General features: G+C 52.6%; 4 protein-coding genes across 4 annotated transcripts; 3 read left to right on the top strand and 1 right to left on the bottom strand.

The window, feature by feature from the left end:
- The first annotated feature begins 2,363 nt into the window (after positions 1-2,363).
- Positions 2,364-2,576, top strand: MIURF (mitochondrial elongation factor 1 upstream open reading frame). The gene has a single exon (XM_074326419.1). It carries the CDS (start codon positions 2,364-2,366, stop codon positions 2,574-2,576), a length of 213 nt encoding a protein of 70 aa, XP_074182520.1.
- A 5,268-nt stretch (positions 2,577-7,844) lies between these two features.
- Positions 7,845-14,175, top strand: MIEF1 (mitochondrial elongation factor 1). The gene is made up of 4 exons (XM_019734526.3): positions 7,845-7,988; positions 8,788-8,965; positions 9,159-9,421; positions 9,935-14,175. The coding sequence occupies exons 1-4, from the start codon at positions 7,845-7,847 to the stop codon at positions 10,739-10,741; spliced, it is 1,392 nt and encodes a 463-aa protein (XP_019590085.2). The 3' UTR covers positions 10,742-14,175.
- A 1,916-nt stretch (positions 14,176-16,091) lies between these two features.
- On the top strand, positions 16,092-18,549 carry ATF4 (activating transcription factor 4). The gene is made up of 3 exons (XM_019734556.3): positions 16,092-16,633; positions 17,224-17,541; positions 17,637-18,549. The coding sequence occupies exons 2-3, from the start codon at positions 17,316-17,318 to the stop codon at positions 18,470-18,472; spliced, it is 1,062 nt and encodes a 353-aa protein (XP_019590115.2). The 5' UTR covers positions 16,092-16,633; positions 17,224-17,315; the 3' UTR covers positions 18,473-18,549.
- A 4,948-nt stretch (positions 18,550-23,497) lies between these two features.
- Positions 23,498-26,760, bottom strand: RPS19BP1 (ribosomal protein S19 binding protein 1). Its single transcript, XM_019734562.3, has 4 exons — positions 26,602-26,760; positions 26,306-26,434; positions 24,304-24,401; positions 23,498-24,030 (listed from the first exon to the last, which is right to left on the bottom strand). The coding sequence occupies exons 1-4, from the start codon at positions 26,651-26,653 to the stop codon at positions 23,899-23,901; spliced, it is 411 nt and encodes a 136-aa protein (XP_019590121.3). The 5' UTR covers positions 26,654-26,760; the 3' UTR covers positions 23,498-23,898.

Raw genomic sequence — 26,760 nt, 5'->3', positions numbered from 1 at the left:
ATTAGTGTTAGAATTCCCCCAGGTACCCGCATGGCCCCAGCCCGAGGTCAGCAGACGGTGCTGGGGTGTGGGCTGACTTCCTGACAGGCGGCTAGGGGCCTACCGAACGCGCCCTGCGCTCTCTCCCTTTGCGGGCTTTGCCACCGCACCGCCGCCCTGGGAAGAGAAGGGCCTGATCGCTTTCAGCAGGCCAGTCCCTAGGTGACGTCACGCAGGAGGCGGAGCTCAGTGTTGTGGGCAGGGCCCGCTCGACGGGGCGTGGCTCGACGACGTTCCTGGCCCCGCCCCGAGAGAGGCCGTGGCGGGGAGGGCCGGAAGTCCGCGCACAAGGTCGTGTCCCGGAAGTGAAGGGGCCATGTTGGTGGGTGACCCGGGGAGAGGTACCGGGCGAGAGGCGAATCCCGAAGAGTGGTAGCGCGCGCAGTCCGCGGGTGAGTGAGGTGGCCGGGGGCCGGGGCTCGCCGATACGACTCTCAGGGCCGCGGCCGGCGCCCCTCAACCAGCCCGGGGCTACCGGCTGGGCCGCCGGGGGTCTCGCCCCAGACCGCCCTGGGCATTTCTCTGCGAGGCCGCTCAGTGGCCCCGCACCAGCCTCCGGAGGCCTCCTGGGGCCCCCGAGCCGGCCTCCCTCAGCTTTGGGGTCTCTCCACCCCGACTCGGCCCGACCCCCCCCCTCAGGGTCCGGGTTGGAACTGGGGACCCGCCAGGGCTCAGCCGCCTACTCGCCGAGACACCTTGTAGTAACAGCCCTCGCGTGACAGTCGCCTTCTACCTCATAAAGCACTTTTCCTGTTGATTTTCTGGATTCATGTCTCCTGTGGGAGGCCCTTGGGGCTGAGTGGGGCTCTTCTACAGTTGAGGAAAAAGGGACAGGGGCCGTGGCTTGCTCAAGTCGCACAGGAAGTTCGCCAGGCCAGAGGCTGATGGCTGTCTGACGGTCGGCCCAAAGTCCAGATCATTTTACCAGTCAAATACCGACCCCACTCAGTCTCATTTCTTTATTTCTGATCATTTCTTCCACATAGAGACGTTGTGAGAATTCCCTTTTTCATTCAGCTTATTTTTTGAGGCCCTGGTATGTGCCAGGCGCTGGGCTGGGAAAGTTTGTAGAGCACCGAGAAGTGCTGTGCACATGGTCAGGCCCCCAGCAAGTGGTAACCTTACAGAGGCAGGGAGAGTTGGGGTGAGGAGCGCAGCCCCCCTTTACAGCTGTGTGCCTCTGCGAGTTACTTCCCTCTGGGAGCTTCAGTTTTCTCCACTTAAAATGGGGATAATGATGACACAGATTAATAGAGTGAGATGAGTGGTTATGTGGGACGTGCTTATTAGCACATGCGTGGTACACAGTAAACAGTGAGTGTTCATTATTGTTAGGAGCCCTGACCACCTCACAGGTCCCTTAATTTAAATGCTATGATAGATGACAAAGCACTTTACAAATAATAACACTCTGCACTTCTGTAGTAAGGATTTAATGTTACTGAAGGAGGATGGTGGCAGTTTACGTGGAACAAAATGGAATATTTATTGAGCACTTACAAACCAGGTTTCGTGGCACTAGTAATGCTGTGTTTCCCCGAAAATAAGACCGGGTCTTATATTAATTTTTGCTCCAAGAGACTCATTAGGGCTTATGTTCAGGGGAAGTCATCCTGAAAAATCCTGCTAGGGATTATTTTCCGGTTAGGTCTTATTTTTGGGGAAACACGGTAGCTACCCCGATAGAATGCTTAGTATGTGCCAAGTGCTGTTCTAAACACCTTTACATCCATTAACTCGTTTACTCATACCAACCATATGGACGGGAGACAGTTTTAATCCCCATTTTACAGATGAGAAACAGCACAGAGGAGTTAAGAAACTTGCTCAGGGTAATCAGCTCATTAGTGGTGGTGCCCGAGTTCAAGTGCGGCTGAGTCCTTTTCTAGACTACACCCTGTGGTGAAATTCTGTTTATTACAGGTGCTTTCCATGCATTATCTCACACAGTTCTCAAAATAACCCTGTGTCATAGGTACTGTTAAGTTAATATCATCTTCATTTTACAAGTGAGGAAGCTGATGCTTACAGGAGTTGAGTACTTTGCCCAAAGTCACATGGCAAGTAAGTGGCAGAGCCAGGATTCAACCCCAGGCAGTTCAGTTTCCAAGCTCTGGCCCTTCCGGGTGATTCAGAGGCTGGGATCTAGTCCTAGCCCTTCCACTAAGTCAATACATGACCTTGGGGTGGGGGTGGGGGGTTCTCTGAAACCTAGATTAAGAACTCTTGAATTTTAGATAGTCTCTGTAGGGCCTTCTGTCGTTAATTCTGATTCTAGGCTTTTTTTTACCCCCTTCTGCTTGTAGCTTGACACCCAGTCCCCCATGGCCCCATGGAGCCGAGAGGCGGTGCTGAGTCTCTACCGGGCTCTGCTGCGCCAGGGCCGAGAGCTGCGCTACACTGACCGGGACTTCTACCTTGCCTCCATTCGCCGTGAGTTCCGGAAAAATCAGAAACTAGAGGATCCGGAGGCCCGGGAGAGGCAACTGGAAAAGGGCCTGGTCTTCCTCCACAGCAAACTGGGGGGGATTATTTAGGACCCTCTCCTTTCCTCTCCCATCCTAATTCCAAGGGAAAGAGGGCAGAGGTGCCGTCTGTAGACACTCCTGCTCTCTCCTACCCCCACCTCACAGATGCAGTAAGAGGCCTCAGGTAGGTAGACCCTTTTTCTGTAGGTTTCATTTTTTTTTTTTCCTCAGGCAGGAGACCAGGAGAGGGAGACCCTTTCCTGTTAGTGACCAAAGTCCTTTAGTCATTAGAAATCAATGGAAGCACTGTGACATATTAACAGAAGTTTGTTCCTTCATTGAGAAGAAATAGGCCCTGAGTTTCAAGCCCAACCAGAATAGGATTGTTAGCACCATATTATTTCAAGTAGAACATTTTATATACGAAAATGTTAGAAAAGACATTGGTTAAAACATTAACCATTAAAGACATTAGAGCTCAGTTCCAGCCTGGCTCATTCTTCAGTGCATTCATTTATCTTGTGGGTCAGATCACGTTCCCCAAAGCAACTCTATTCTGTCATAACAGTCTGTAAAGCAAAGCATAGTGTACAGACATCAGAGGGCGGTGTCTGGGTTCACATCCTGGCACTACTGCTAAGAGCTGTGGGATTTAGGGCAAATCACTATACTTTCCAGTCCTCCGTTTCCTCATTTGTAAACTGGAGATAATAGTACCAACCTCTTCAGGTTATTATGAGAATTAAACTAGAAAGTGCACACACAGCACTTGGAAAGGTACTTGGAAGTGGTATTTAGCTGTTTACTCCTGATACCAGTGCTATTAAGAAGTCCCACTGGAATCTAATGATTATATTTAATTCAGCTACTGTCCCAGAGGGCCTCCTGTGGCATTCTGGTATTCTGGTCGGCTCTGGGATAGAGATGAATGATATGGTCCATCAAGGGACTCAGTCTAACGCAGAGATCAGAGGGAAGTAATTCCAGTGTGAGCAGCTCTGTATTAGAGGGTCAGGTACAGAGCGTGGAGACAGGGATGAGGACATAACGTCTTGGGTAGGTGGTGGTAGGGGACCCCAGGTGGCTATAGAAAAGAGGACGTTTGAAGTCTGCCTCAGACGAGACACAGCTCGCTGTGCAGATGGGCAAGAATAAGCAAGTGTGGAGGTGAAAACTGCACTTTGTCGTCTGGAAACTTGAGTCTGGCGTGGCTAGAATGGCGCACTGTAAGGCAAGTGGCTGGAGGTGAGGCTGGGCCAGGTCCAGCAGGACACCGAATCCCCTGTTGAGATTGTGACATCTGATAGTAGGGGAACCATCACAGCTTTGTAAGCGGGGGAATGATGTGGGAGGGACGGTGGCCGTGGCAGTGTGGAGAAGTCGCTGGTGGGAGACACTACAGGCAGTTAACCCGGCCAGATGAGCCTGAGGACGAGGTGGTGGGGTGGCCGCGCATAAACACAACATGTACAGTCGTGGGGCTTGGTGACCAGTTGGCAAGGCCGGAGGAGGAGAAAGAATGAAGGGTGTCTGAGGTGGAAGGCTTGCCAGCTGGGGGGAGGGTGCTGTTTTGAACTGCCAGAGGGAAAGCAGGAGGCACTTTCTGTATTGGCTTTGGCTTCTCCTCAGCCTCTTAGGTTGATTGGCAGGCCCACCTTTGGCAGTATAGGGCTGGGGTGGTCGAAGCCCGAGGAAGCTACCTGTGCGGGGCAAGGGTGGTGGGTCTGGAAGTGAAATAGTGAGTCACCGAGTCTTTCTGTTCCTAATGCATGTTGATTGTGAGTTGGATTACAGGTTGCTACCACCACGTCAAAAACAGACAAAAAATAGCGTTAATAACTCATTTGTGCAACATATACTTACCGTGTGTCAAACACTGCTGGCCCTGGGGACGTGGCAGTGAATGAGCCAAAATGCCCCCAAGAAGCGTATAGAGAGGTTAATGGGACAGGTGAGCAAGGTTTTGCAAGCCACTTAGGACCCTGTGAACTGCTTCTTCCAGCAGCGTGAGCTCTGGGTTCACATCTTGGCTGTGCAACTCACTGGCACGGTGACTGTGGGCCAGTGACTTAACCTTTGCCTCAGTTTCTTCATCTGTAAGTTGGAGATAACAGTAGAACTGACCTCGTGGGATTGTGGTTGTGAGGATTAAGGGAATTCATGTATGTGAAATGTCCCGCACATGCTACACACTCAGTGTGTTAGCTAGTTTCACGTGTACTCCAGCCAGATGTGTTTAAGTCATGTGACTTTTTCAAGTAAAATAAGTTGGAATTTTCATAGTTCTGTGCTGTCACCCTAGGAAGCTGCAGGGCCTCCATTACTCATCACCCCCACTATGTTGAGGTGATGAGTATTTCTATTCCCACTTTTGTATCTAGGGAGACAGGTTAAGCAACTTGCCCGAAATGGTGGCAGCGCTTCTCCACCCCCTGCCCTGCCCACCAGGTCAATGTTCCTTCTTTGAAATAGTTTAACCATTTCTTAAGGTACAGTTCAGTACCTTCAGTAGTGTTAAGAATATTCACATTGTTAAATCACGAAGGGTATACCTGAAACTAATATAATTTGTGTTTGCTCTATTTTAATAAAAATTTTTAAAAGAAGAAAATTAATTGTTCACCTGAAACTAATATAAAATAATATTGAATGTCAACTGATGTAATTGAAAAAAAGAAAAAAGAATGTTCACATTGTTGTGTAACAGATCCCCAGAACCTTTTCATTTTGCAAAATGGAAACTCTACACGCATTAAACAACAGTGCTCCTTGGTTGCCCTGAGCAGCCAGGCCCCTCTCTCCTTGCCAGGCAGAGATCCTGTCTCCTCGTCGGCTCCAGGCTAGTGCAACAGAACCTGAGTGGAGAGTGGACAGTGGAGAAGCACTTTCAACAGAAACAAGTGAAGTTCTAAAATCAGAACTTCTGTCTCCCTGTTGGAGCGCGTGGATGCGCTCTCTTCTTCCAGGTCACCAGGCCGTTGCCATCACCCGGGCCTTGGATGGGGGGAGCATATATGTATTGCGCTAGAGTAGAAAAAGCCTTTTCCCAGGCCTACTCAACCGAACAGTTTGGATCTCACGCCCAGGGTAGCATCAGTGTAAGTTTGAGAGGCCATGCTTAGCCCCCGTCTCAGAAGGTCAGATGTAACTCAGAGGACAGTCTGGATTGCCGACTGGAAAAGACTTCATGATAGCCCACGTTTGTGGAGTACTTTTACAGTTTTATAAAATGTTCACGTACAGTATTTTAGTAGATGTTTTTCCTCACTCCAACCCTGTGATTTATGTCATGCGGGTGTCATTAGCCCCTTTTCATAGCTGAGGGGTTAAGTAACTCATTTGAGGTCACCCCGCTCGTAAGTCAGAGCTCAAAGACAAGAACTCGGTCTCAGGATTTCTGACTTGAAAACCCAGGCTCTTTTTCTGTTCTGCCACATCACCGCCTTGCCCTTACCAGTCATCAGATGGCCCCAGGACTAAGTGGCGCAGGGCGGACATGCCCTTCCAGGCTGCTGCATCACGTCCAGGGATCATTTAGAGGGTGCCTGCATCCAGTGGTTCTCTCTGTTGTCAATATAGCAGTAAAGGTTCGTTTGTGTTAAAAAAAAGTAAACCAGTGGTCATGTTCCGTGTAGGAACTGTGTAATCATGTTCTGCGTGGTCCTGATTGGCTGGCTCTGCCTCGGCTGAGTTTGATGTGTCCCGTCTCGGTCTCCGGCCACGGCGGGAGGGTGACTAGTGTTCTTGCCTGGCCCACCTGTAAATACAAAGTTGGACTCTTCTTGGTCTTGCTTGCTCTGTGCATTTGAAGTGGGAATATATTTCATTTAGCCAAGTAGTCTCTCATATGTCCCTAAATGTGAAGCTTCTAATGATTGTCACAGGGAGAGAAAAGAAAAAGGCCACCAAGGTTGCAAACTCTAGTTAGGAAAAAAATATTTTTGGACTTGACAATGACTCTTCAATAACTCAATTGCTGAAATAAGTAGAGTCAGAAATGTTTCTTCTCTTTGTGGGATGGGGAGGCTTGAGATGTGAAATTAGCAATCCCCAGTTGTAACATGGTATTAGAATGTTGCTTTACACTGGAAGATGCACCCAGCGAGCTGTCTCCCTGTGCTGTCTCCCTGTGCGGCCTCCCATTCTGGGTCCATTGGGATCCTGAATGGTACATGACTGCATTTTCCCCTATGTAATTCCTGGTGTACAGGACACAGGAGGTAGACGAGGGCCGCAGTGTTAAGAGCAGTATTGGGCTCTGAACCACTTTGCCGTCCTTTACCTGGGTTGGGCCCAGGGTTCTGCCTCCATGGGAAATGGGCTGATTTGGGGACTAGGGGACCTTCAGTAAGGACGAGCCCATTGCCGGGGAGCAGTGTGTGCTGGTCTCACTTGAGCACATGCAGGCCAGCCTCTTCTGTCTGTGCCCCATGACTCCTTTGGGGTGTCAACGTTTTCAGTTCATTTTCCAAGTGCAGTTGAGCAGATGGAGTTTTTATGTTTCAGTCAACAGCCAAAGCTACAGTATCCTTTGTGTTTGTTCTCAGTCTCACAGTAGCAATTTCATCTGAGCTTTTTGTGGTTCTCCTGCACACTTTCCCCAAGAAACAGCATTTGTCAGGTGGCGGTATCCACAGAGGGGTATTTTCCTCTGTGGACCTTTCTCACATGTGGACTTGTAGTCATGTCTCCGTGTGCAGGGTGTTTGGTCCATGTCGTTTTGTGGGGTTTTTGTTTTTGCAGAAAGTAGATAGACTAGGAAGAGTTCGATGTGGGTGAGGGTAAGCATGACACAGTAGGAAAAGCATCATACGAGGAGTTGGGAGTCCTGAGTTCTGAGGTGGCTCTGCCATTTCCTTTGTCTGCACCTCTAGCAAGTCACCTCCCTATGTGAAGTGATGCTATGGGATTAGATGAGCTCCTCTAATCTATTACATTGGACCTCAGATCTAACCTTCCATGAAGCAGTGGCCAAAGGAGCAGAACACAATCTGCATCGTAACGTTGGGAAGGGGTAGGGAGAGGGTTGTGTGGCATGGTGGGGTGCTTCACTCTGACGCAAGAAAGGACTGAAGGAAGCTTACTGCTTCCCAGTCTCAGCAGCTCAGTGGAGAGGTTGTCCAGCAGTAAGCACCTTCCGTTCCCCCTGGCATCCAGATACGTCATGGGACATGTATCTCCCTCTCGACCTGAGACCTTGCAGTGCTAGAGGCAGGAGGATTTGCTGGAACTCACAGAACCTGAACTGGTTGGGGACTGGCGTGCTAAGGGAGATAAGAGAGTTCCCCGGGTCCCAGGCGGTGATGGCTGTGTTCTGCCTTCATCCTCAGGTGAGCGATGGCAGGCGCTGGTGAGCGCAAAGGCAAGAAGGATGACAACGGCATCGGCACCGCCATTGATTTCGTGCTCTCCAATGCTCGGCTGGTGCTGGGCGTGGGTGGAGCAGCCATGCTGGGCATCGCTACACTGGCGGTTAAGCGGGTAAGTGCCGGGGCCAGGGGTGGGAGAGGTGGGGAGGCTGCCCGTGCGAAGTGGAGCTGAGCTGGACGACAACTTGCGCACGACCCGTGGGAGGGGAACATGGGCACTTGGATCAGACGAGGCCTTAAGAGCCTTCAGTGCAGCCCCTGCTAGGTCTCTGCCCTGAAGAACTCGTTGGAGATACAAATAAAGAAGCTATCCCAGACAGTAAAAAGGAATGAACCAAAAATATCCTCCCTGACTACCTTGTTTAAAATAGCAACACCCCCACCACATATACACTTCCTATTTCCTTTTCCTCCTTTCTTTTTGTTCATGTTTATCTCTGTGTACTTTATATTTAACTTATTTATGTATTTCCTGTGTCCCTTTTCTAGACAGAAAACTCCATGAGGGCATGGATTGGGTCTTTCTGTTTAGCGCTTTACTCTTTGTACCTAGAACAATGCCTGGCACATAGTAGCCACTCAATAAGTCTGTTAAATTCATCAGTGTTCACCATTACATTCATAAGATATAGTGTTGTATAGTCAGAAAATGTACCATAAGGTAGGATCCTAACTACATAAATATATTTTTCCAGAAAGAAATATACTGAAATGTTAGCATTTATCTCTGGATTGTGACATTATTGAGAAATCTGTTTCTTATTTGTATCACTTAGTACTTCCTGAGCTTTTCTACATGGAGAAAAGTATTCCATAATCTAGAACAAAACAGAAGTACTGAAAAATAGTTTGGAACTGACCAGGGCAAAACAGGAAGGAAGGTACATGTGCAGGGTCCTCTGCTGTTTCAGATGTACGATAGGGCCATCAGTGCCCCTACCAGCCCCACCCGCCTGAGCCATTCCGGGAAAAGGAGCTGGGAGGAGCCAAACTGGATGGGCTCCCCGCGGCTGCTGAACAAGGACATGAAGACAGGCCTGAGCCGCTCCCTGCAGACCCTTCCCACAGACGCCTCGGCCTTTGACACAGGTGAGAAAGCCTGCTGCCCCGTCGGGGTCTTACCTCTGGACTCTCGGTGCTGCTTCTGCGTTCAGCAAACATTTCTTGGGCACATATGTGCCAGGCCCCGTGTTAGCACTTGCCGTTTGTGCCAAGCCCTCCTACTTTCTGGGGCGAGGAAGCATGGGAAGAGCTCATGTGCCTCTCTCTCTTGCCTTGGCAGATACATTCTGCCCACCCCGGCCCAAGCCATTGTCCAGGAAGGGCCAGGTAGACTTGAAGAAGTCACGACTCCGCATGTCCCTGCAGGAGAAACTTCTTTCTTACTACCGGAACCGGGCCGCCATCCCTGCCGGTGAGCAGGCTCGGGCTAAGCAAGCTGCCGTGGACATATGTGCCGAGCTCCGGGGCTTCCTGCGGGCCAAGCTGCCGGACATGCCACTTCGGGACATGTACCTGAGTGGCAGCCTGTACGATGACCTGCAGGTAACAGGCTGGGTCTCAGCAAGGGTCGGGGTGGGTCTGGACTCAGATGCTTCTCAGTGGTGCTGTTGGGACAGAAGAAGGTCAGCGTCCCAGGCTGGCCAGAAAGACGGAATTCTGCACCCTGTGGGAGCATGTAGAGAGCTCTGTCTTGAGTCGTCTTGAACCCTTTCTTGGTTTTCAGTCATACAACTTCCAGGAAACTATAAGATGCCACCTCCCTTCTGTATTCTTGTCCCTGTCTCTCTACTTTTCTCTCTTCTTGGGCCTTCAGGACTTGGGGGATGTCCTGTGTACATGTCCAGAGACGATGTGGCATGTGGAATGAGCACGGGCCCTGGTGTCCGACAGCCCTGGCTTTAAATCCTCACTCTAGCTGAGTCAATACAGTGACAGGAAAGAACTCTTAGTTTCTTTTATGGTTGGGGGAATACAAGGTGGTGGGACCTGTGTTTGGGGCAGCTTGTCTCTTAAGCAGATGAAATCCCTCAAAGCCTTTGTCATTTGCCCTGACAGGTGGTGACAGCCGACCACATCCAACTCATTGTGCCCCTTGTGCTGGAGCAGAACCTGTGGTCATGTATCCCTGGCGAAGACACCATCATGAATGTCCCTGGCTTCTTCCTGGTTCGTCGTGAGAACCCAGAGTATTTTCCTCGTGGTAGTAGTTACTGGGACCGCTGTGTAGTAGGGGGCTACCTCTCCCCAAAGACAGTGGCAGACACGTTTGAGAAGGTAGTGGCTGGCTCCATCAATTGGCCGGCCATAGGGTCCCTCTTGGACTATGTGATCCGACCGGCGCCACTCCCAGAGGCCCTGACTCTAGAAGTGCAGTATGAGCGTGACAAACACCTCGTCATTGACTTCCTGCCATCAGTGACCCTCGGTGACACTGTCTTGGTAGCCAGACCACACCGGCTAGCCCAGTATGACAACCTGTGGCGGCTGAGCCTGCGTCCTGCTGAGACAGCACGCCTGCGGGCTTTGGACCAGGCCGACTCAGGCTGCCGTTCTCTTTGCCTCAAGATCCTCAAGGCCATCTGCAAGTCCACTCCGGCTCTGGGCCACCTCACTGCCAGCCAGCTCACCAACGTCATCCTCCACTTGGCCCAGGAGGAGGCTGACTGGTCTCCAGATGTGCTGGCTGACCGCTTCCTGCAGGCCTTGAGGGGACTCATCAGGTACCTGGAGGCCGGAGTCCTGCCCAGTGCCCTGAACCCCAAGGTGAACTTATTTGCAGAGCTCACCCCTGAAGAAATCGACGAGTTAGGATACACTCTCTATTGCTCGTTGTCTGAGCCGGAGGTGCTGCTGCAGACGTAGGGCAGGTGATGGCCAGAGTGGGGGTTGGGCGGTCAGGCCCTGGCTTCTGCGTTAGAAACACTTGGCTACGTAGCTGGTGCCTCGTTGGTCCCTCGGTGCCTCCTGTCTTGCTGGTCACCGCCCTGGTCACTTCATGCTGATTAGAATGACATCTCTTAATCTCCTATTTTCTGAAACCCAGCCCTTTCTATTTTTGTTACCAAACACTGTGCTCCTTACTCCTCCCCTCCCCCTGCTCCAGGCTGACTTTTCTGGAATGAATTGAAAGGTGGAGCAGCAGCCTGAGCTGTCGAGACCACTTGGTGTTTTGCAGGCGGCCCATGGTTCTGCTCATGTCTGTCCTGCCTTTTGGCCTGTTCCTCTCGGTGTCTTCTCTGTCTTTCCCTCTTGTTCACGCCTCTGTTTTGCTCCTTTCCCTGGAGCTCACCTGCCTAATCAAGATGTTGCCTTTTAGTTGAAATGTCAGTGAAGTTGTGATTGCCTGTGTCCAGGCTGAACTCGGCACAGAGCGCTCAGACAGTATTTAGGGTTTCTGGGGCTAAAGTGGAAGAGCTGGCCTTTGCCCCAGGTTTCTGGAAAAGAAGCCCATCCCCCCCCACCTGACCAAGTGCTGAGAAGGTCTTTCATGGGAACACTGGTACTGACCCACACAGGACTGAGGGCGCATGCTGAACTGGATGCAAAGTGATTGAGAGATTGTGTTTCTTAGTGGCCATCAGTGAGTGTGCAGGGTGAGGGAAGCGGACGTGGTCACGGGGACCTGGGAGAGGGTCAGTGTGCCTGAGCTCTACGCCCCATCCGTGGCTGGTCCAGGCCAACGCCATGGGGTGCAGGAGTCACGAGGGAGGGAAGGGCCTACAAGGGCAGCACCTCTGCACGAGCGTTCTCGTTCACCCGCTTCCTTGCCTCACTGCCAATTAAGACAAGGCCTTCAAGGACACAGCTACAGGTTAAAGGGAGGTTGGCAGACGGCTGAACATGGGCTGGAAAATCCAGTCACCAGTTGGGGCTCAGTGACCATGTTTCTCCCGTCAGGCCCTGTCTTTCTAGGATGTGCCCTTAGAGCAAGAACAGGCCCAGCAGTCTGCTGTAGGAATGGGAGAGGGCTGTTGGCTGAACTCTCTGGGCACCTCCAGAGGTCAAGGGCAAGCAAACACGTGCAGGACCCCTCACCCCCGCCCCCAATCGCCCAGCAGCTGGGGAGATCGGTGCTACCCAGGAAGCGAGCACATGGATAAAACATGAGGGCGGTGGGGGCTTCCTCCGTTCCTTTTTGTTTCCTGCTGCTAAAATTGCACTATTTATTGCAATGTAAAAAGTGTCCTGAGGGTGGGGAGGAGTGTTGAATACACAATGCCAGTGCATCTTCTCGTTTTGTGGTGTGTTTTTTTGTTTGTGGCAAGAGCCTGATGATAATTCTGTTTCCGATCTGCCCATCCAGTATTTCGTTCTCCTCCCATCAAGTCTTACTTTTTCTATTCTTACTACCTCTCCATCAGTGAGATTCTGGTGAAGCTCTGCAGCTGTCTCATTCCTTCCCAATGACAGCGACATGAAATGACTCTTTAAATAGCATTGAAACCTCAGCTACTCTCTAGGAATTTAGGGTAGAGATGCCTGTCCCCTTTTGTCATGGCTTAGGAAGCTGAGAACTAGAGTCAACCTTGGCTATATTTGGAGTCTTGCTGCCTGTTCTGTGTATGCAACGATTTCTTAAAGTGGTTCAGTTGTTTCACTTGTAGGAAGGTATTGAGAGAACGAAAAATACAAAGCCCAGAACCCTGAGAAAGATTCTCTACCCTGGCTGTTCATCCGAATCTAACTGGAGTTTAAAAAAATGTATATGACTGAGGGCTGCCTGGGTGAGTGGTGTAGAGGGGACGGGGTGGAACCTGAGATGGGCAGGCTGAGAAGGTGTTGCAAAAGCATGGGTTATTCTTCACTGACATAAAGTGTTTGGTTTTCCCAGTGTATTATAAAACCTACAATTTTCCCAAGCTGGCATCTCCAACCAAATTCCATATAAAATATTGGAGACCTCAAAAAGGAAAAGACTTTAAAGAGCAAGTCCCAAATTCTCAAAGCTAAGTGTAATCGTGATTTGAGTTTATCTCCTCTTAAAGAACATCTTTCTAAGGGCATCTCTGTCTCTTAACTATGTTTCACAAAACCAAAAACCATAACTTTGCCATGTCACAAGCAAGAACCTTTTAGAAGTCCGCAGAACAAGAAGCAGTGGGAATTCCTGGCCCTGGTCCTGGTGGTTTTGCTGACCAACTGGGCAGGCCTGATTGGAAAATATGGAAAACAGTCAAGTGCTTTGAGATTCTTGGATGGAAGAGGGCAACCTTCTGCCCCCCTCCACTCCCCGCCCCGCCCCCAGTCTTTGGGGAAAGATGTCGTGCCTCTCCCCGCCATTCTGCCTTTCTACTCAGTAACTCGCACCTTTCTTGAAGTAATAGCATCTGGTCCTTTTCCATCTGGAAATTTTTTTTGCACCATCTAGGTTAGCAAACCACTTAGCCTAAAGCTTAAAAAACACACTCATCATTTTGAAAACCTAATCAGTTCCAAAGTGTATTTTGGTTCTCCCTGTCGCCCCTGCCTAAAAAATGAGTTCAGGACAACAGTATTTTTGTATACTTGGTTGTGACTTTTTTTTTTCTTTCCCCAAATAAAATAATTGAAGCTCATGTTTGGAAAAGCTGTGTTGAGGCCGTAGTCTTTCCCCTGGGTCTCGGCCCCTAGTAGTCCACCGGTTCACCCTCCCGAGTAGCTGAGTTTGCTCCCTTGTACCACTCAGGCTGAGAGCGGAAATGGTTTTGATGAGGAATCACTTTCAGGATCAAAAGGCCCCGGAGAGGTCCCGAGGCGGTTCTGTAAGTAGGGGTTCCTGCATGTGTCCAGAGTCCTCTGCCACGGTACATCTTCCTTGAGATGATGACCCTGGCTGAGAACGTCTGCTCTCACAGGATTTGTTAGCACTCTCGCCTTCCTGCTAAAGCTCAAGGCCAAAAAGAATGGTAAGAGTCACTTAGGACTAGAGCCGTGAGGCTGTATCCGTTAGACACTGCTGATTCTAAGTGGCCAAAATACCAGAGACGTGGGTTCTGGGGTTACCTGCATACAGTGTGTTGTTTACCTTTTCGTTTTGATTACCTTTTAGTCTAAATTCCTAGTCCCTGAGGCCAAGTCCACAACTGGCCCTCTAGTCACTTGCTTGCCATTCAGTAGCAGTTGCTATGTTTGGCCGGTAGGTTTGGAATCCGTCACCAGGCTTTCTGTCCTGTCTTGGTCAGCTCCATATAGAAGCAGCTTAGCCCTGAGACCCAGAGAACTGCTGTCCTTTTTCTATTGAGGGAGGAAATGGAGCTGGGGAACCTGATGTCCTTCCTCAGCATGGGAAGAAGAAAATAAAAGCCTCCTTTCCAACAGCTCTGACTTTTGTGTGTGGTGTGAACGTTTTCCTACCGGAGTGGTACAGGTTCTTCATTTCAGCTAGAACGTTTGACGTGCTTGATCTAGGTGTCCATAATAGAATGGATGGGACGAGCTGCCATAAGAGTCATTCTTCCGTGACCTCTGGAGCATGAAAACTGGGGCAGTGTTACTTCTTTAATTCTCAACGACTTGCCTGGTCATCCCTCAGGAGGCACTGACGTACAGTAGAAGGAGGCCGTGCCCCGTGGGTCCTTAGTTACGCCTTTAGAAGACTTATGTAGTGGCTATGGACTTCTTACTGCCTTTGCGCTGAAAGACTGGACAAGTTCTGTGTATCTTGACACTTGTGATTCTCCAATGGGAAAGAAAAATCACACTTACCCAGCATCCAGTATGCTTTGCATGTACCAGTTGTTTACAGTTATAGTTTCATCTCAGTAAATAATAGGAGTCCTCTGAGGATGCAGGATGATGTAATGGCGATGGGGTGGGGGTGTTGGGAGGTCGGGGTCAGAAGTCCCGAGTTCTAATAGTAATTGTATATTGAACACTTAAGTCCCAGGCACTTTGCTCAGTGCTCTACACATATATGATTTTACTTCATTCTAAGAGTAAGGATACTAATCACTAGCCTCATCTTACAGATGAGGAAACAGGCTCAGCGAGGATAAGTCACTTAACCAAAATGTCCCAGCTAATAAATGGAAGAGCCAGGACTCTTGGGTTTGCCCCGAAAATCTATCTTCTAACTCCTACCCCACGCTGCCTTCACTGGGAGCTCTGGCAAGACACCTCCTCCCCATTTGTCCTCAGTTTGCCATAGTAAAGAAATTGCTAAGCTAGATGAAAGAAGTCAGTGAATAGTGTGTAGTTCTCCAGGACAGTGCTCACCAAGTGTTTTGACATCACCGCCCTCACAGAAATATATTTGTATGGCCCACTGAAATGAATGGAGGCAGAAAGTCAAGGTTTCTCTCCCTGTGGTGCCTGACTGGAGGGGACGGGAAGATGGCAGAGAGAGCACTCTTAACATCTCCCCAGTAGAGAGCAAGTTGCTGGCCCCCTTACACGGACTGCCGCTTCCAAACACAGGAACCCGAGTGGGCGTGGGTTCTCTTCCTCACAGGGTCATGAGGAGGACTTGCTGGGAAGTGGTCATGCCTGGGAGTTACAGAATTGGAAGTGGGTTGAAACTACCCTAGAGTGAGAGATCCCAGCTGAATAAAATCTCTACCTGTTCTTAGAGAAACTGAACTTCATAAACCAAAAGACGTTCCCCTGTGATAAGACTGCATACTTTTAATAGACTAGCAAACATTTAGGAGAATGGATATGTCAAAACGTAACAGGTTGGCCTACAGGATTAAGCATCTTCGCGGCTCTACAGAGTTCAGAGTAACGATGCAGAGCGAGCCTTTTCTGATAGGTGGGCATGGATCAGATGAGCTTTCCCTTGAGGTCCTCAGACTTCCCCTTCAGCCACTGAAGGCCTTGCATATGATGAAATCGCACACAAAATGACATTTCCTTTTGCCTAGTTTCATCCTGCGGACTCAACCTGGTCAGTAGTTCGGGGCTTCACTGAGGGCGGCAAGAAGCTGGGGCCTGACACCACTATTTGGGACGCACTGGGTTAGAACCCGTCATGGCCAGCTACCAGCCAGGCTGCCGAAAGGAGCATCACGGAGAAGAGGGGGCAAACGAGAGACCACAGGACCGATACGCATCGAGCCGAAGTCACCCCTTCCCGCGCGGACCCTGGGCAACCTCACCGAACAGCCCACCCTCCTCAGCGCCTGAGCCAATAAAAACACGAGAAATATATGACTCACCATACTTGACCAATCAGCTCGAGCGCCCTCTGCGCCGGCATCTCGCGCGATAACCAGGCGGGCTCGGACTTCACAATAAAAACCTTCCTTGGGATGAAAGACCTCTCCCCGCCCCTCAGCCAACACCGGAAGCCAGGCGCGTCTGGTGGATCCCTCCGCGCTCCCCCGCCGCAGAGGGAACAGTGACTCTTTGATCTTAGAAGCTTTTAAAGTAGTGCGTCTTCCCTTTTTTTGAGACCTTGAAAATAACTCACTTTCTCTTCAGAGCTGCACCCTGGACGAAAAAGTTGTTGGTTGGAAACGGTAGGGCGTCGGATAGATGAAAAGAAGTGGGTGGTGCCGGTGACGTGACCACGGCGGAAGAATTTGCTGTGTGAGGCGTCCTCATAGAGGCAAAAATCTATAAAGGACCCGCGGTCGGGGCGCGGCGGCCATTTCCTCTCCCGCCTGCAAATGTACACTTAACGCCCGGTCTGCGTTTCTGCCCTCCTCTGCTCCCGCGGACCCGCGGCCACCATGGCGCATTAGAGGCAGCCGTGCCTGCGGCAGCATTGGCCTTTGCAGCGGCGGCAGCAGCACCAGGCTCTGCAGCGGCACCCCCAGCGGCTTAAGCCATGGCGTAAGTACCGGGCCGAGCCGCGCTGGCCGTGCGCCCATGGTTGAGCGAGGGGTCGGCCTGCTTGGGCGCGGCCTGCGGCCGGGCGGCGTCGCGGAGGGGGAAGCGGTTTTATGAGCGCCCGGGACGCGTGGCTTTTGTTTGGGTGTCGCCAAGACGCCAGCACTCCTGAGTCAGGAAAGCGCGGCCCGGCGCGGGGGGAAGAGCCGCTTGGCGGTCTCGGAGGCCGCCAGGGTTCCGCCTGGTGCGCAGCGAAACGTGGCAGGGGCCAAGATGGCGGCGGGGCAGGGCGGCGGCCGGCGCGGAGTGAGTCACCGGCGGGCGGGGGCAGGGCAGCTGCAACCGTATTTGGACGTGAGGATGCGGCGCCTTCCTCTTGTGGCGGGCTGAGGAACGGCCGAGCTTCAAGGGCGTCCATCTTGTGTCGCCTGAGCAGGGAACAGGCAAGGGCGACATTAATGGCTCTGGGGCCACGTGTTGCCGATTCTGGACAACCAAGGAGAATAGCGGTTTGGCCGTCCTGCCTCAGGAGTGAAAAGATGAAATTCTCAGACCGGCTGATCGCTAATAGGACTTGGTTTCCTATTATTCAGGTTTTTCACGGCACCCAGCAGCAGCGTTGCTGTAACGGACAAAGACATCCTCGAATTACACACATTCCTCGATTCCAGCAAAAGCCCGCAGCATGACCGAGATGAGCTTCCTGAGCAGCGAGGTGTTCGTGGGGGGCTTCATGTCCCCCTTCGACCAGTCGGGTTTGGGGGCTGAAGAAAGTCTAGGTCTATTAGACGACTACCTGGAGGTGGCCAAGCACTTCAAACCTCGTGGATTCTCCAGTGACAAGGCTAAGGCGGGCTCCTCCGAATGGCTGGCTGTGGATGGCTTGGTCAGTGCCTCAGACAACGGCAAGGGTGAGTGGGTGTCCTTTGCCTGGGGGGTCTGGTCATCGGGGCTTGCTGCCTTGTGCATTTGGCTGAATGTTTCATCCCTCTTAAATCTCTCGCAGAGGATGCCTTCTCCGGGACAGATTGGATGGTGGAGAAAATGGATCTGAAGGAGTTTGACTTTGATGCCCTATTGAGTTTTGATGACCTGGAAACCATGCACGATGAGCTTTTGGCCACGTTGGATGACACATGTGATCTCTTAGACCCCCTAGTCCAGGATACTAATAAGGAGCCCCCCCAAATAACAAACCCAATTGGCCATCTTTCAGAAAGTTTACCAGAAACTGACCAGGTTGCCCCATTCACCTTCCTGCAACCTCTTCCTCTTTCACCAGGGGCCCTGTCCTCCTCTCCAGATCATTCCTTTAGTTTAGAGTTAGGCAGTGAAGTTGATATCTCTGAAGGAGATAGGAAATCAGACTCCACTGTTTACATTACCGTGATCCCTCAGTGCATAAAGGAGGAGGATGCCACTTCAGATAATGACAGTGGCGTCTGTATGAGCCCTGAGTCCTATCTGGGCTCTCCCCAGCATAGCCCCACTACCTCTGGGGCCTCTCCAAATAAGAGCCTGCTGTCTCCAGGTGCCAACTGTGGTGGCTCTTCCCGCCCCAAACCCTATGACCCACCTGGAGAGAAGACAGTGGCAGCAAAAGTAAAGAGTGAGAAGCTGGATAAGAAGCTGAAAAAAATGGAGCAGAACAAGACAGCAGCCACTAGGTACCGCCAGAAGAAGAGGGCAGAGCAGGAGGCCCTCACTGGCGAGTGTAAAGAACTAGAAAAGAAGAATGAGGCTCTGAAAGAGAGGGCAGATTCCTTGGCCAAGGAGATCCAGTATCTGAAAGATTTGATAGAGGAGGTCCGCAAGGCAAGGGGAAAGAAAAGGGCCCCCTAGTTAGGGTAGTCTGTGCTTGTACATAGGAGGCTTGCCTGAAGCTGTGTGTTGTAATAAATTATTTTGTAGTGAAAGTACTTGGCAAACTGCTGTCTGGTGTCTTGCCTTGTAAATAACGTGGTCAGTTCTCCTGGAACTAGATTCTTGACCCGGGGTGGAGGGCAGGATTTCAATGTGCTGAATTATTTGAGCCCAGGAAATGTTTTATACCCTGTTGTGCCATAGGTTAGGGTCACTGGTCTTACCTTGGACTTTGAGCCAGAGGGGTTGGGCTAGATCCCCCACAGCCAAGCAGGTACCTGGGTGTTTTTTCCAGAATTGAGAATTGCTAGGTCTTATAATAGCTCTTTGGTGTCTGCAAGGTGGGGAAGTTTCACATGAGGGGAACTGGTGTGGCAGGAATGGCCTGGGATCCACCTGTTAACTTAGCCTTGTGTCAACATCTCATTAAATACCCAGATAAGGCCCCACAGTCCTTGAGCTTAGTGCACAAGTGATTGGATTTCACTTACAAGCTTTTACTATTCTGTAGAGGCCACTTCCCAAACCCATTAAGAGAAACTTGGTTTTTGTTAGAACAAACCATAAGCTGGGGAGATGCCTGCAGTTTACTTAGTTCCTGGCCAGAGCTGGGCCCAAGGTCTGGCAGATAGCCAGGCTCCCCTGCCCACCTCAGCCAGCTAGACTTGCCATCCCTGGGCAGCATTGGGAAGCTACTTGTTGCAACCCGAGGTCTTCCACGTGGCAATGACTTCGTTGAGTCTCAGGATAAGGCAGTATTTCTTGTCTTGGGCCCATCCTGGGCAGGTCGCCGCCTGGGTCCTTTGGGACCAACTCTTTGGAAGGGCTGGTCTTGTTTCCCATCTCTGAAAGGCAATCTAGATTTCCCAGAGTGGCTGGGTAGAGGGTGACATTTGTGCCTGGCACTGTTGTAAGCACTTCATGTGCATTCTCACCCAGTCCCCACGACCCCTGTGAAGCAGGTTCCATGGTCCCATCGGGTCCTACTGGAAGTGGGTACACACGGGCAAAGGTATTGAGCAGAGTGGTGAAAGCACTGTTTGATCCCCAGGAATGCTTCCAGAGTCTGGGTTCTTGTCTATTTTGCCCCTGGGAGAACTTGGATATCCTGTGAGGGCCTGCAAGATGGGGCCCACATTCCCCTGAGCTGCATAGAGTGACGCTGGAGTCAGCCCACTGTTGGAAAAATACCGCCAGTGGTGACTCACTGGGAACATTGCCCCCAGGCACAAGAGGGAGTGGTTGTCACACATGGGCCCCGTTGGGTTTGGTGATCTTTGAGGTTTTTCCTTCCCCAAGTGTAGAATTACAGAGCACAGGAAGCCACCCATCTAGGTATTAAAACACCCTGATCACCCCACCTAAGCAGCTTAACTGCTACCAGTGAAATGCATGAGGATTTACTAGTTTAAAGTGTCAGCTTGGCTACATGCATTGATATTATGAATATAAGTTATATGCTAAATGCATTTTATAAAGTTCATCCCCATCTTATAAGTGAAAACAGTTTTGGAGAGGAATTGCCCAGGTAGCAGGTAGTAGATTGAGTCCCAGGCGGTCTGACTCCAGGATGCACACTTTCAATCAATGTAGCTTCAGAACTTCCACGCAGGGTGGGAGGGGGCCCTGGACACTTGCCTTAAAGCTGGGGGTCCAGAGGAAGCAGGCGTGGGTGCTAAAGTGTGTTACAGGTCACTACAAATGTGGACGCTTTCTCAAGATACCAATTCTCCACAAATAATTACAGCTAGTATTTGCTGAGTGCTGAGGAACAGCTCTGAGCGTTAGCTCATAATCCTCGTTAGGAGCCGGGAGGAGGCTCCTACGATGCTACCCTTTTAACTCAAGCCGGGGGCTGGATGCTGGCCCAGGGGCAGCTGGTACAGGGATGGCTGGTCTGGACAGACAGGCCATGCTTAGCATGTGGGGTGTTTGTGGTTCAGTGCCAAGCCCTCTGCTGTCTGAGCCCAGAGGCTGGTGGCGTTTCGTGCCTGTTTTGTCCCTGGAACAAGGCTGCAGGTCCTAGAGCTCAGGAATGGCCTTCATGTTTCTCTACAGCTCTTCATGAGCACCCACTGTGTGCCAGACACTGTTTTGGGTGCTGGGGATTCAGTGGCTGAGGAAAACAGATAAAACCTCTGCCCTCATTCTGGCAAGACAGGCAGGCAATAAAACAGACATCTGACGTGCGATGGCAGTGGGAACGGGCATGTGGGGTGCTGGGCGTGAGGATTTGCTCCTTAAGGTGGGCATTTAGGGAGGCCCTCTTGGGAGGCAAAGCCAGCAGGAAGGGAGCCTGGAGGGGCTGTTGGGGTAGTGGCGAGGTTAGGGGACGGCATGGGCCTTGAAGCCCTGGTAGGACTTGACAGTGTCCTCTGCATGACTTGGGGAACCCCCAGAGCAGGGTTCCTATTTGAAGAGGGTCCCTCTGGCAGCCTGTGAATGGTAGGTGGGGAGGGGCCTCTGCTGTGGTCCAGGACAGGACCGGGCTGGGGTCATGCACGTGGTGGCGGCAGGAGAGCTGCTCGGCCTGGATATATTCTGACGGTCAAGTAAGTCAGGCTCAGGTGGGAGGTATGAGGAGACGAAGGCGACGCCAGAGCAAGTGGAAGGATGGTTTCCGTTTCCTGAGATGGGGAAAACTACGGGAGGAGCAGGGATTTGGGTTCAACTTTGTGATGCTGGCAGGGAGTGGCTTGGTCTTGGCTGGGTGGTTTGAGATGCCTTCGCCATGCAGGTGGGGATGGCAAAGAGGCAGAGGCCAGAGTCCGCAGACCAGGAGGAGGTCCAGCTGGAGACAGAACTCCGCCGCCACCGTGGCCCCTAGTGTAGCAGCCCTGCGCCAGGCACCATGCAGGGGTAGCTCTCAGCTCAGTTTGGGGATGGCAGGTGGACGCTCAGACCAAGTAGAAAGTGACAGGCTGGGGTGGGGGTTACGGCAGGCAGGCTGCCTGGAGAAGAGGGTGCCTGAGCTGGGCTTTGAAGGATGGGGAAAGTTGTGGACGTAGAATGGGGACAGCACCCCAAGAAAGCCAGCCGGGGCAAAGATTTAGAGGTGGGAATCAGTCCAACCCACCTCTCCAGAGGGCTCCCCTGTCCCAGCTGTTAGAGGAAGTCACCTGATGGGACCCACCCAGCTCCTGCAGGAACTAGTTAAGCCTCTCCTTTGGGCGGGCTAGCCTATAGCTGGGCCCCAGGGAGGTTCCGTGGGGCAGTCCTGCCCTACTCCTGCCTGGTCCCTTGACCAACGCTTCCAGTCACAGAGGACCAGGGAGTGTGGAAGGCTCAAGCTGCCCAGCCCAAATCTATCAGCTGCCCCAAACCACCCGACACACTAATGCTCCCAGGTGCTGGCTTTATATCCATCACAATGTGTCAAGGGACAGGTTTTGTTCGTTCTGGAGGGCACGTGCACCTTGGTGTCTGTCCTTTCATTTGGGCCCTGGCCCTTTTCCAGATCTTCAGTCACCAGGTCCAGGGGCTCACGGTCAGCATCCCCTCTCCTCCCCCCTACATGGTGACAGACACATCCTCCCTCCTCCTGAGCCTGCACCAGCCTCCCCAGGGCCCCCGCTGCCTCCTGACCACGGGCACCAGAATTGTCTGGGGTGACTGTTAAAATAGATTCGAGTCCTAACCAAACCCACAGACCCAGAATCTCAAGGGTGAACGAATAGTCATACCAAGCGGGCATGGGCATGCACCCCGCTGGTGCGACTTGGCAAAAACGTGACGTACTAGAAAACCCACGAGAAGAGAAGTAGAAGCCCTGCACTCATCCTCCCACAGGAGGCGGCTGGAGGGGGCAGGAACCTGTGACTAGGGGACAGCAGATGTGTCCTTGTTAGAAAGGGGCCCTGGAGCTCAGTGGCTGGTCAGCCTGTCCTTCCAGGAAGCAAACTCCAGCTTCTAGCTAAGCGGCTTAAAAGATGAGGGAATCTTGAGTCTCCAAGGCTATCTGGGTTTGCAGCTCTCCCATCAGTCCTTAAAACTCAGCGGGAGGGAGGAGGGGAGTGGAGCCTTCCAGGCAGAGGACCAGCCTTTCTTTGGAGCAAGCCCATTTGAGGAAACCCTGACCTGGATGGACAGTCTGCGTCCTTCTGCTCAGATGTAGGCCAACTGCAGACAGGACCTGCTCCAATTCTGCCTCAAGCAGCTCTGTGGCCCCTCCTATCCACGTTCAGGAGGGCAAGCTGGTTAATAACCAGGAACAGAGCCCCCAGGGCTGTGGGTGGTGGTGTGGAACGCTCTCTACTCCCAAGAACCCACGGTGGTGTTGGTTGGCTGTCACTCCCCAGCTGCCCCGAAGTCCTCTATCAGATAACACCATGACCTGTAGGCCGGGGTAGGCGGGTAGAGAGCAGACCATGAGATGAAGAGCTGCCTGGCATGTCCAGGGCCCTCTTTTCAGAAGACCCCAACCCCTCCCAGGAGGGACTCCTGGGCATCTAGACTAATCTGGTCAGCACCATGCACTCACTCGTGCATTCAGTCAGCATGTATGTACCTGTGCTGGCTGCAAAGGGTCCTGCCTCTGCCTTCCATGGTGGTCTAGCCCCTGCCCCCAGCTCGGACACAGACCTGAGTGTGAAACCTTGTTTCTTGAAGTCACCTCCCGAGTCACCCCACTTGTCACCCATGTGACACGAGAGAGAAAAAAAAGGTGGCCTTTGACACCCCCCACCCCCACCCCCACCCCGCTCACAAGCCCTAGGCGACGGGCTGGCAGCACTCACTCTCCCCAGGCCCTGGACTCACCTTCCCTGGCTATTTCTGCCTCCAGGGTTACCTTCTCAGCTACAGCTGCCACCCAGGGGAGGAGGGCCCATCGGAGCTATGTCAGCAGATGCAGGGTGACCTGCTCTCTGGGTGGTGGCTGGCACTGGGGCTGGAATGGAGGACTTCTGACTTAGAGCTCTGAGAACCCCGCCGGGAGATGGGGAAGGGCGGGAAGGCCCCTTGGTGGCAGAAGACACTAAGTTAGGTCAGCAGCACACACATAGCTCTTGGGCCCAAATTTATTAGAACCTGGAAGTCCACCCAGCAGCCCTCCTCCTACTCCTAGAGGTGTGGCCCCTAAGGGCCCAGTAACTGGTCTCTCCACAGCAAACAGCCCAGAGGCCCCACCTGGGCCAAAGCAAACAAAACAGTCCGAAATGTTCCTTTTCGGCAGGTAGATAGCTCGTCCCAAGCGTGCAGGTTTCAGCTCCGGTCTGAGTGTAAATCCTCCCCGGGCTTCCAGCTCACCAGCTTCATTCCAGCCTTGCCCTGGCTTCAGCTCCAGGGCTACCTCGAGTCAGGCTGGACCCCAGAATGCATGGCAGGGTCCTGGGGCCAGCAGAGGCTGGGAGGTCAGGGGAGGACGCTGGGCCTGAGTGCTTATCCCACTGTGCTCTCCTGGGAGCCTAGCTGCCGAAGTATTCCTGCTGGAACTTCTGGAAGTCTTCTTCAGTGAACACGGGGCCCTCGGCCTTCTTCTTCTTCTTCTTGACTATAGGCCGGTCACAGGCTTTGCGGCCCCGGTTCTGGCACACAATCTGGGGGTGTACAGGGTTAGGATCCCTAGGTGGTAACTCCCAACATGAGGGACTGCCCCTTGGAACCGCCCAACCTGGCACAGCTGGCCAAGTGCTGCTCCCTCACCTGCCCCCATGCTCCTGCTGTTCTCAGCCCTTCAGGGGGGAGACCCCTCACAGCACAGCAGTGTAGGAGCATGGGGGGTAGCCCAACCTCCGCCCTACGCTCAGGATCCCAGGAGCATCCTCGGCTCTCGTCCCCCAGCTTCCTCTCACAGCCCACCCCTGACAAACCTGCTGGGTGACGGACTCAGCCACGGTGCTTCTTGCACTGGTCATAAACTTGAGGTTCACTCCGAGGTAGCCCCGACACTCTCGCTTCTGGAACTCAGCTGTGGGTGGTAGGCAGGGTGGCCCCATTTCAGATTCACTCCCTGGAAACCTGAGTCCCCGCCTGACATCTCCCCCTCGGTGCCCCCGCCAAAGGCCTTGGAGTCCCTTCCCTCGACTACAATGGCCTGGGCTCTCTTCTGTCATATCCACTCTCCACAGAGGCTGCTGAGAGCCCCCTTGGCTCCCAGTTGCTCGTGATTTATTCAACAAATGTGTTCTGAGTGCTTGCTGTCAGGCACTGTTCTAGGTGAGCGCATACGCGTATAGTAGGAACCGGATGGGCAAGAACTCCTGCCCTCATGGAGCTTACCTGCCAGTGGGAAGACAGGTGATAAACAAGGCAAACTATTTTCAAGGGTGATACATTTTACGGAGAAAAACAGAAGAGTAAACAAAAATGAGGAATGCCAGGGATGGAGGGTTGCTATTCTAAATCTGAGGGTCTGAGAAACTCAGTGAAATGATATTTGAGCAAAGCCTTGAGGGAAGAGTGTGACTATCTGGGGGAAGAGCATTCTGAGCAGAGGGAACAGCTGGTGCGAAGTCCCTGACGGGGAGATGTGATTAATGCATTTGAAGAACAGAAAATGGTTGGAAGAGGGGAGGACAGTAGGAGCTGAAGCTGGTGAAGGGGCAGACCACGTGGGGCCTCCTCAGGCACGGTGAGAACTTGGGCTTTCACGAGAGGGCGTGGGGCAGAGAGGAGACAGGTCTGACATGATTTTATAAGATTACTTCAGCTGCTGTGATTGGAACAAGATGAGGGGGGCAGGGGAAGTGGAAGGTGGGACACCAGTTGGGAGGCTTTCACAATAATCCAGGCCAAGAGATGATGTACCTCAAACCGAGGTGGCGGCCACAGAGCTGTTCGTTAGCCTGGCCACCGAGGCCTGAGTGACCTCAGGCATCCCACGCCCCTGCTTCACACCAACACCACTGTTGCGCAAATGGGTCTCCCTTTCCTGCCTCCCCACTTTTGCTCGGACCGTTTCCTCCTTAGAATTCATCGTTCTTTTAACAAATACTTGAATACTGTTTATGCACCAGGCCGTAGGGGTTCAAAGACACACTAGGAGCTCATCACCAAGTCCTGCCACACATCCTCCCACCATCCTGCCCACACCTGACCCGCCCCCCAGATGTCTCAGAACGTGGCACGAGATCCCCCAAGATGCTCTTTAGAAACTGGGCTCCATTCTCAGTGTCTCCCTCTCCTCCATCTTCACAGCCAGTTCACCACTGAAGCCCATCAGTGCTCCCTCCTCACGCCTTCCACCCGCACAAGTCTCGTATCTCTGCACCCTCACCGCCACCCAGGCCACAGTGGCCCCACTTGAACGGAGTAGGTAAAAGCAGACACACTGCCTGGTTTCCCCCGGTTATCATCTGTACAGACTTTACAGGGTTGTGAGAAATTAAATGAGTGAACATTTGTACCGGGCTTAGAACAGTGAGGGGCACACACACTATTCACCGTTAAATGCTCCATCTCTGACCCTTGTTCACCTTTACCAAGCTTCTTTCTTTCAAACTTCAAAAGGCAACAAACTTCTTTCTGGCTGCGCATATGCCATTCGCTCTAGCGTACTCTTCGCCTTGGTTCACTCTCTACTTCCTTCAGATGAGTTTAAATGTCGCTGCCTGAGCAAGTCTGACTTGGCCTTTGAGTCTCAGTCCCTCTCAGCAGGCTTCTTCACAGCCCGCATCACAGTTAGCTGATTTGGAAACTCTTTGATGCCTCTCCCCACCAGGGCTGTAGACAGGACCCCGCTATGCGCATGGCGCACAGTAGGTGTTCTAGAAATGCCTGATGGACGTTTCAAGTTCTGTCTCAAGAGCCCTCTCCTCCATGGCGCACAGCCCGACCCCGGGCACAGCACGTCCAGCCCCTTCCCCACCTTACCCAGCGCCGACTTGGGCACCTTTCCTTTGGCCGAGTTCCGCAGTTTCCCGGCCTGGGTCGCCTTCGCCTTCCGGGCCCGCTTCCCTGGAGGCCCGCTCGGCTTGGCCTGGCCCGGTGAGGCCTCGGGGGCTGTAGGGGAAGAGAGAGACAAACGGACCGGGGTCGGAGGGCGCGCAGGGTTCCCGTCCTACCCGGACTAAGCCCGGCTTGGATCGTTCCGCACGCTCCGGGCTCCTGCCCCCAGGCCCTGCCGCTCTCCTGCCCGCGCTGGAAGGCCCCGCGCAGGCCCTCCTCACCTTCAGGCGCCCCTAGCAGCTCCAGGCCCCGCCGCAGCAGGGCTGCCGACATGGCTGCACTTGGCCCCGCCCACACGTTCTCTCTACTTCCGTCTTGGCTGCTCCTGTCGTCTGCGCACAAACCCGAGCGGGAACCGGAGTGGGCGGGCGGAAGTGCCC

The sequence above is a fragment of the Rhinolophus sinicus genome, chromosome 1 (genome assembly GCF_057876585.1).
Source record: "Rhinolophus sinicus isolate RSI-liver-muscle chromosome 1, RSI-T2T, whole genome shotgun sequence".
NCBI lineage: Eukaryota > Metazoa > Chordata > Mammalia > Chiroptera > Rhinolophidae > Rhinolophus > Rhinolophus sinicus.
This window is presented reverse-complemented; position numbering and strand designations above follow the sequence as displayed.

Bases quoted from the DNA above. Each gene is read 5' to 3' on its own strand.
- MIURF (XM_074326419.1), top strand. From the start codon at position 2,364: ATGGCCCCATGGAGCCGAGAGGCGGTGCTGAGTCTCTACCGGGCTCTG.
- MIEF1 (XM_019734526.3), top strand. From the start codon at position 7,845: ATGGCAGGCGCTGGTGAGCGCAAAGGCAAGAAGGATGACAACGGCATC. The intron at 7,989-8,787 runs GTAAGTGCCGGG...CTGCTGTTTCAG, and splicing joins CTACACTGGCGGTTAAGCGG to ATGTACGATAGGGCCATCAG. The intron at 9,422-9,934 runs GTAACAGGCTGG...TTGCCCTGACAG, and splicing joins GCCTGTACGATGACCTGCAG to GTGGTGACAGCCGACCACAT.
- ATF4 (XM_019734556.3), top strand. From the start codon at position 17,316: ATGACCGAGATGAGCTTCCTGAGCAGCGAGGTGTTCGTGGGGGGCTTC. The intron at 17,542-17,636 runs GTGAGTGGGTGT...AATCTCTCGCAG, and splicing joins TGCCTCAGACAACGGCAAGG to AGGATGCCTTCTCCGGGACA.
- RPS19BP1 (XM_019734562.3), bottom strand. From the start codon at position 26,653: ATGTCGGCAGCCCTGCTGCGGCGGGGCCTGGAGCTGCTAGGGGCGCCT. The intron at 26,435-26,601 runs GTGAGGAGGGCC...CTTCCCCTACAG, and splicing joins GCTGCTAGGGGCGCCTGAAG to CCCCCGAGGCCTCACCGGGC. The intron at 24,031-24,303 runs GTTTGTCAGGGG...GTACACCCCCAG, and splicing joins CTGAGTCCGTCACCCAGCAG to ATTGTGTGCCAGAACCGGGG.